Below are 9,292 nucleotides of genomic sequence, written 5' to 3'. Positions count from 1 at the left end.
CAGGCTACGCGCGTCTGTTCGGTCTATTCTTATAGATGCCGAACAGCAGTGAGTGAATAGCTGAGCGGCATTCGGCTCGTCTGTTCTGCTCGATCCCTCAGAGGGACCGAGCAGAACAGAAAAATAGTTTAAAAAGTTTTAAAAAATTAAATAGAAAACGATTGTGCGGAGCTAGCAGTGACAGCTAGCTCCGCCCAACAGTTTTCTATTGTAAGGCGGTTCTGCTGCCGTAAAAAACAAAAAATCTCCCGGGTGCTCCGGGAGTCTCCCGCTCCCGGCCGCCCAGGAGAGAAACACTGATTTATCTTTTTTTTTCTTTATTCTGACACGGAGCCGTGTCAGAATAGAAAAAAAAAAAAGGTTTTTGCCCATTGGAATGCATTGCTAGATTCTTATTGGCTATTTCAATTTGCAATAGCCAATAGTAAACTAGCATTGTACGCGCCCTCTGCTGATGGACTTGATGGAGAACTGCGATGGAGACACGGCTCTGTGTCAGAATAAAGAAAAAAAAGACACAGCAGTGTTTTTCTCCTGGGCGGCCGGGAGCAGGAGACTCCCGGGGCGCCACGGAGAGTTTGCTGTCTGCAGATCAGTGTCCCTGGTTAGCTGGTAACCAGGGACGCTGATCTCTCTGCAAGTGGCCGGAGCCAGCCATAAGATCACGGCTGGCTCCGCCCAGCTGTCAGAAGCAGGCTGCTCGGCCAGCTTCGGCTTTCAGTGCGGCTCAGCCGAGCCAAGGCATATGCGTTCGGCTCGACTGAGCCACTCGGCCACATTCAGGAGCTGTACGGGCTATAGTGAATAGCACATACAGCAGCCCTTCGGTTCTACTGAACCGAAGGGGTCCTGGGGCCGAAGCTAGCTGAAGGATCGGCCGAAGCTATGGCTAGATCCTTCGGCAGCTTAGTGAATAGACCCCCATGTGTTAACACCCCCTTCCTTGCCAGGCAATTTTTCAGTATGCAGAGCTGCAGTACTTTTTCTGACATCTATTCAGTCATGCAACGATGTACTGCATTAAATGTTATACCATTTTTTGGGGACAGATAGAGCTTTCTATTGGTGGTATTTAATCACCGAAATGTATTTTTTTACTACAGGTATTCCTCACTTAACGGCCGAGTTCCATTCCACCGACCAGGTCGTTAAACGAGTTGGTCGTTAAGTGAGGAACTCTATACAGTACTGTACTGGATTAGTACAGTACTGTATAGTGTTGCAGATGTACAGTACCGAACAGTGTACTGTACATCGCGCAATGAAAATACTTACCCGGACCCGCAGTGAAGATCGGAGGACGTCACTTCCACCGGCGACACGTCGCACTGACGCTGACACGCGAGGTCGGAGGTCGCTCGGCGATCCTTCGTAAGTGCGAGTGGTCGCAAAGCAGGTAAGTCGGTAACTGGGGAATGTTTGTATATAATGACTAAAGTACCAAAAAATTTTTGTTTTCCCTACATTATGTTAAAAAAACATTTATTATTACCCAAATTTTGCTATAAAATATAAAATATATAAAATATAAAAGGCGGGGTCATGTTGGGTAAATAGACTCCAAACATGTCAAGCTTTAAAATTGCGTGCGCCTGCAAAATCACGAAAAACGACCATACCTAAAATTGGCCATAGGTGACGCTTTAAAAGCTTTTACCGCTTTATCAGTTTAGTGTTACCAGTGATTGATGGCCCTAAAATTATTGCTCTCACTCTGATGTTCATGGTGATATGTAACATGTGCGACGCAATGGGCGCAATCGTCATTTTCGCATGTAGGTGCACCCGACGCATATGTGTGTGTGTGTATGTGGGGGCTGGGAACCTTTACATTTTTGTGTTTTTTTTACTTGTTTTAATATGCGAATTAAAAAATGTTTTTCTTAACTTTATTTATTTTTTCTACTTAACTTTATTGCTATCACATAGGGGGCTCAGAAGCTCACATATTACAACAATACTCACATATTAAAACAAGTTAAAAAAACACAAAAATGTAAAGGTTGCGTCGCACATGTTACGGCTGGATCCTTCGGCAGCTTTGTGAATAACTTCCTAAGAATACAGATTTTTTTCTGTTTTTCTCTGTGGGGTTATTCACCATTGAGCCGTAGGATTCAACCATAACTTTCTTCTGATCCTTCGGCTCTCTTCAGCAGCCGGAGCCCTTCAGTTCAGTCGAACTGAAGGGCTGCTGTACGGGCTATTCCCTATAGCCCGTACAGCAGCCGAAGGTGGCCGATCGGCTCAGTCGAGCCCAAAGGCATATGCTTTGGCTCGACTTGTATAAAAGACTTGTCAAAACTTGTTTTTTGTTTTTTTTTCAAATAAAGAATTTTTTTACCCCTTACTCATTCACACCCCTTTATTACAGTGGTACCCTGATGTGAATAAGCCTCCTGCCCCCACAACCAATGCCCCAGGGCTTGTGGGGAAGGGGCCCTTGTCCCCATCGGCACGGGGACAAGGTGCTTTTAAAGGGGCAATCCTGGAAAAGCACCCTCCAGTGCCAAGGGCATGTGGCCTGGCATCGCAGGGAGGGGAGAGGGGCGCTTGCTCGTCCCCCCCTTTCCTGCCCTGCTAGGCCTGTGCTCGGATCACGGGTCTGGTATGGAATTTTAGGGGGACCCTACGTCTTTTTTTTCATTGATTCATGTCGCCCAGGGCAGTACCCAAATCCCCATACCCTTTTTATGGCCATTAACGTGCAAATAAGCCTTCAAAATGGGGTCAATTGATTTTCAAAGTTCTACCCCCATAGACTTGCATTGAGTTTGAGTTCAAACTTTCTACCAATGAAAAAACACCTGCGTTCAGAGGCATGGCGGTGCATTGAAGTCAATGGCACTGCAGCCACGCCCCCGGCCCGCAGAGCGATCGCACGCACCCGGAATACAGGCGCATTAGGGCCTGCATTTCCGGTCTAGTGCGATCTGCAAAAATGCTGCAAGCCGGCTTGCGTTTCTGTGCGTTCTAGAGGCCGAACACTCTGGAACGCAGATTTGTGGTGCGAACTGGCCCTCTCTCTTGGCCGTCTTTTCTCTCTCTCCTCACTCCTCCTCCTCTCTCCTTCCCGTCTCCGGCGTCTGACATATTCAGCCGCACTAGCGCCGCGGGAGGGAGCACAGGTCAGTGAGCTGATCGCGATCTACCAGTATTTGCTTTGCGATCTACTGGTAGATCGCGATCTACCTAATGGGCACCCCTGCCTTAGAGAGAGCAGACTGGAATGGTAGGTGGACATTTGCCTTTTGGCCCAGTAGTAATGAGGTATGTTGGGCTGGTGACCCTGGGTGAAGATACTTAACAATTTAGAGAGTGGCCAAAGCAGCAGTGACAGCAGATGGACATTATGTAGCTACCTTCTCCCTGTTCAGACCTGCAGTTACAGTGTCTGGCAGAGGGAAGTCCTCTAGCAGCAATTTCCATTGCAGCTCTGAGATGTCATGTGACCGGCTGCCAAGACTTGCAAAATGAAGCTGATGCTAAAAGATAAGAAAGTATATTTTACTTAACTATGTCCTTTTGGAACATTCACCTTTTATCATTTCCACCAATCATCGAGGCACCATGGCACATATTACATGGCAATAATAAGAGCCCACCCAGAGGGCAAAGGGCAAGTCTTACATATTCGGTGACACTTTATTACATATATTTAGATTTAAGTCTCCTCTTGATGATAACATGTTCAACCCTGGCATAACTGCTCTTTTGATTATATGCTGTATTTGTTAATAATAATTGCAATTATAATACATGATCAGCATACGCCCATGAGGAGATTGATAACTGAAAGTTTTGTTGAATTATTTAAAATATGATTATGTGGTCCAGGGAGGTTTTTTGCCAAATAATACATTTTGTGTTCAGGGAGTTGTGCTGATATACATCTCAGCATTAGTGGTGCTATGTTAAGGTTTTTTTGATATATACTATTTATCAACAAATAATTTTAATGCATGTGATTTGTGTGTTTATAATGTAATTAAATCACTATTCTGACACCTTAAAAGCCCCATTTTGAGGATTGTTGTTGTATATGTAAATATAAGGTGTGGTATCCTATTCTTATTTGGTGGCTCAGAATACACACATTTTTGGTATATTTAGATTTAAGTCTCCTCTTGATGTTAACATATTGAACCCTGGCATAACTGCTCTTTTTTGATTATATGTTGTTTGAGTTATTTGGAAATTCTGTATATTTGCCTTTTTCTTTTCTAAATAAATACAATTATAAAGAAAAAAGGATTAGATGACTGTGTTTATAAGGGCAACATTTGGGAAAATCCATTTTAGAACTTTAATTTTTTCCCTCTGAAATTACCGGTAATTTACTTTACTAAAGAGGAAATGAACAACCCTCTTTTCATTCACAGGTCACATTGTTAATTTAGCTTTTACAAATAAATATGACATTACAGGCAGGTACTTTTTCCAGGCACTTTTTATTACATGTGTTATAATAGGTACACACATTGATACACAGCCTCAGTGAAGCCAATGCTGTTTTTCGTACATGTTGTTGGTTAGTGGCGGTAGCCGTGGCTAAGACCATCAACTAGGACAGCGAAGAACTTCTCCCATGCTTGCTGGACTTGAGGACTAAAAGCTTTTCCCAGTTTGGAAGCCAGGACAACAATCAACACTTCTCCAAAACGCTAAAAAATAAAAAAATAAAAATGAGTGATTAGTATTTAAGCAATTCATTACTTTGTCATTTTATTTAACAACTTGAAACAATAGGATTATATAACAGCTTTTGTAGTTACTTGGGTTACCCAAAGCAAAGCAAAAATTGTTTAAAAGTGTACAAGTGCACTACAACCAAAAGAGATCAGCAGTCATTACTCCTTAATCTGCCAAAAGAAGAATTGGTTGCTGTGGCTTACTTCTCCAGATTTCTCTGTGCCATTGTTTATTAAAGTATATGTCAAGTCACAACTTTTTTTTTCCTTTTTGGATAAAGTGGGGAAGGTTAGAACCTATGTCAGGTTTTTTTTCTGTGTGTGCTGGGAAAAGTCTCCAGAACAGGGAGTGAGAGGTTATCTGCCACTTGGGACACTTGTTTCAGTAAAAAAAAAAAAAAAATGACAGGACATTTTTCCTCCCTTTGTAAGGATTCCCTCTTACTTCCTGTTTTGGATTCCCTCTTACTTCCTGTTTTGTCTCTGAGACAGGAAAACATGGGGAAATCTCACACATTAGAAAAAGGCAATAAATAAATAAACAATGAAAAGGATTTAAATCATTCCCCACCTATTTATTCTAAATAATGAAAAAGTTTTGGATTTACATAATTTTTATATACTTTGGAATTATTAACACTTTCTTTTAGTCAATCAACCCAATGTAAGATAAAATATAAAGATTAATACCCTAAAGTTCTCGGGATCCACATACAGCTTGTTAGCATGGACCTCACTGAGGTTGTGCAGAGATTTCTTCACATCATCTAGGTGGTTCTGGATGGTGTCACCAATAGCTCCCAGAACCTTCTTGCCATGCTCGTGCACTTTGGCATTACCAGCAATTGCAGATTGGCCGGAGAGATTTCCAAAGGTGCTGAAATACCTCTGGGTCCAGGGGTAAACTAGAAACAGCCTAAGAAAAAATAAAGACATATGATTAATCATATATTCTATCAGGAAACGTAAGGAAAATATATAGATTTTCAGATATATACATTTGTAGTGAATAAATACAATCTTATAGACGTGATGCAGCACCTATATTACTGACTGGTATGTACTTGTGAACTTGTACCAAAACGCTATTACTTGTATGCATTGGTGCAAGGATAACAGATAGATTGAGGGGAATTTATCAAAACTGGAGCAGACAAAATCTGGAGCAGTTGCCCAGGGCAGCCAATCAGCTTCTCTCTTCAGTTTGTTCAGTTAAGATTCACAGATGACAGAGAGAAGCTGATTGGTTGCCATGCACAGTTGTCTGCTCCTGTTTTGATAAATTCCTCTCATTATGTTTTAACACTGTGGAAAGGTGTAGTGCAGATTTAAAGCTAACATCTATTACAATATCTATATCTTAGGAAAAGGAAACAACATGTTTATCATGTTTTCATAAAAAGAAAATCAGTAAAGATTGATAAATGATATGTATTGTTTTTGGTAAAATACTGGGAAAATATCATATTTTTTGTTAAATCAATTGCACACATTAAAGTATAACTAAAGCCAAAACCTTTTTATTTATTTTGGAAGGAAAAGCCCTGTTAGTTTTTGTTTAATATAATTCAGATAATTGCCCTTCACTTTCCTGTCCCATAGCTACAACAGGAACTGAGAAGAAGTTCCTCCATAATGAGGGAAATCCCCTTCTTAGACTGTTGTCACCAGAACTATGTCCCCTATGTTACTGTTCTAGTGGCAACTCAAAATTTGGTAATGGTCACCAGGACGGATAGAGAGAGTGAATCTGCCTAGCAGTTGGTGCATACATTTTATATCTTATTTATTTATCATTGCAATGCTAAATAATGCAGATATATAATGTTTGCTCTACCCTCTCTATTTTTTCTAGTAACCATGGTCACTGAAAGGGTAAAATCCCCAATTTTGAGTTGTCACTTGAACAAGAATAGAGGGGAAATGAGGCCACTTGTTCCAGCAACAACTATGAAAGAGGGGATTTACCTCACTTCAGAAAGATTTCCTCTTACTTTGCTCTGTATACACAGGGCAAGAGGTGATGACAAATCTCTCCAATAAGACATAGATAGAAAAAAGAAAGAACCTTATAGGATATTACGCATTCCCTAATCCAACCAAAACTAGAAAAAAGGTTTAAGCTTTAGATATACTTTAAGTGAGCTTACAGTATTTTTGTGAATTAATATTGCATGTTTATATCTCACTGATCCTGCCAACAAAATGTATTCCTTCAGATAATTGAGTATATTAAAGAAAAAGATTACTAGGGTCTCTAGAAACTCAGCAGTCTTAAGTTAGAATACAGCCTTTCTGCTGAAAAACATCAGCATAGGTGGCCACTTTCAGTGTTAAAATTGTAATAAGGGTATAGCACATACAGTACAATGTGGTTTGCCGGGTAGAGCAGAGGGAAATCCTTCTCTAGGCAGTGAACACATATAAACTCTTCTCCAGATTCCTCTCTGCAAGCACCTTACAAAGTCCTGGCCCCATTTCCCCTCGTGCCCAACTCTACATGCTTTCTTTAGCCATGGACTGGAACTCACTGGACCTTCAGCATATTACCCATAAACTAGTGTCTCTCCAACTTGACGTGGACAGGAAATCAAAACAGGTTTATGTAGCTAATTCTAATTTATGCCAACCATTCTTTTAAACTGTTACTAACAGCCTGCAGTGCCTGATACAGTATACAGCAACACTGTATCTATCTTGCAGATCCTAGCTCAGGCTGGCAGAGCACTGTAAATGTACACAGCATGCTGTACTAGCATTGGCTTCACACCAAGCTAGGTGCTAACAAGGTAGATTTAACCTATTAGTATGCTCCTGGCTGCACCATGCACAGCTCGGTGCAGCCAGTACCTGTTGCAGTCCTATCACTGTACATGTACATCTACCCCTCGCAATATCTGTCCTGTCATCCACAATCTGCCTCCTGCCAGCAACCCTCTATAGTGATCAGACCCAGACAGTGTAATGGAGATTCCATATAGACCACCGATCTCCTGTCTTGTACTCACCCATCTTCTGTTCCAGCGTGTGATTAGTGTATGGATGAAGTCCTCCTTTTTCCCACCTGTTTCCTCCTGCTGATCCCCCCTCCCTGGGCCACCCCCCGCCCTCCCCACCATCACTCCGCTCTACTCTTCCTTCTGCCAACTCTGCCTATCACATGACTTCTAGGCCCAGGTCCCCTTTCTGACCTGATGGTGCTGATAGGGGCACAGGATTCTTCAGTTCCTGAAGAACCAGCTGAAATTTGCATAATTTATGGACACCTTTACTCTCTGTAGCCTTGGTCAACCCCATTGCCTTCCTGAATTATTAGCATTAATGTTATTTTATAGTGCATAAGGAGTGATCCGTGTCCACCCAACTGTAGTTAGCTTTTAAACTTTCTTTACTAGAGCATTATTCTACATCATGCCCTCTACATCATCAAGGTACTACACCAGAGCAGGCCACACATGACAACGTGCTCTCTCTTGACTGGGAAACTGAACACAAGGAAAGCAGGCCACACAAGGATCTTCATATGGCAATCAAAACGGCCTAGAATATCTGTTAAGAAGTTGTGGCTCCCGAAGAGTGAGGGCGGTGCTAACCTGCCGAATATAAAATTATACAATTACGCCTGCCTATTGAGACACGCTCTGGATTGGCTCAACGACGATTCTGCATATTCTAACACGCCCCTGGAGAAGGCGTTTCTGGCCCCCTATCTAACTGGTCACATGTCGAACACCCTGGGGAAACTGGCCCTAGAACAGGAATAGTTGAGTCATTTGTATCCATACTATTTACTATATGGCACTAGGTCGATTGCATTAAAATATGTGTCGAGACACCTATCATAGGTGCAATTTATTGATGTCAAACTGCATAGAACATATGTTATTTTGTTTTTATTTTATTTTCTTGTTACTGTTTTCTTCAATATGGCCTGCGATAGAGGCTTTTTCGTGTCTGTTTTTGTTGTCACCTTGTTCTTGATGTCACCTGTGTTAAAGCGTGCGCTATCGACATGCAGATGCGCAGACAGTGCTTTTGTTTTTGTATCTCAAAATTCTAATAAAATTTGTTTAAAAAAAAAAAAAAAAGGATCTCCACAATAAGGGCTAGACAGGTAATGTTGAACAAAGGTAAAGACTTCAGTGGTGTAAAGGTAAACGGTAAAGCCTTAAGACCAGTCTTGGGGCACTTTCTTATTGCTAAGTGAGCTGGTCTTGTTAATCAGTGAAAGGTCACTGACTCCTCCACCGTCAGCATTTCTGTCAATGCCAATGCTACTGAACCTTAATTTTTAAAGCTTTTTCTAAAATAGCCCATATGCTTTATTTTTTTTGATTTTTTTAGATCAGTTTAAGGCTCCATTCACATATAGTGTATCTGTTTCCCATACGGTTTTCCATTTACGGTTTCCCGTACAGTTTTGCGGCACGCAAATGCTAAAATCTTTAATCTGCACGGTTTCCTTTTAAAAAAAAAAAATCGCATTTGGAATATTTTGCACAAAGCGCCCCCTGGGCTCCAAAAAACAAGAGTCTGAACAATGCACATTAAAGTGCATTGTATTTTACATTTAGACTGGCTCTGCGCATATTCGTCCGGCC

General features: G+C 41.5%; 1 protein-coding gene across 1 annotated transcript; it reads right to left on the bottom strand.

Moving 5' to 3' along the window:
- Positions 1–4,532: 4,532 nt before the first annotated feature.
- Positions 4,533–7,944, bottom strand: LOC108802415 (hemoglobin subunit beta-3-like). Its single transcript, XM_018574273.1, has 3 exons — positions 7,883–7,944; positions 5,382–5,607; positions 4,533–4,664 (listed from the first exon to the last, which is right to left on the bottom strand). Exons 1-3 carry the CDS (start codon positions 7,942–7,944, stop codon positions 4,533–4,535), a joined length of 420 nt encoding a protein of 139 aa, XP_018429775.1.
- Between the last annotated feature and the right edge of the window lie 1,348 nt (positions 7,945–9,292).

This window comes from Nanorana parkeri, unplaced genomic scaffold, assembly GCF_000935625.1.
Source record: "Nanorana parkeri isolate BGI_ZX_2015 unplaced genomic scaffold, ASM93562v1 scaffold2849, whole genome shotgun sequence".
Taxonomy (NCBI): Eukaryota; Metazoa; Chordata; class Amphibia; order Anura; family Dicroglossidae; genus Nanorana; species Nanorana parkeri.
The sequence above is the reverse complement of the archived record's forward strand: the minus strand, read 5'-3'. Positions and strand labels throughout refer to the sequence as shown.

Coding starts and splice junctions, on each gene's coding strand:
- LOC108802415 (XM_018574273.1), bottom strand. CDS start 7,944: ATGCAAATTTCAGCTGGTTCTTCAGGAACTGAAGAATCCTGTGCCCCT. Junction 5,608..7,882: donor GCCCCTATCAGCACCATCAG/GTCAGAAAGGGG, acceptor ATTTTTTCTTAG/GCTGTTTCTAGTTTACCCCT. Junction 4,665..5,381: donor TGGATCCCGAGAACTTTAGG/GTATTAATCTTT, acceptor TTTATTTTTTAG/CGTTTTGGAGAAGTGTTGAT.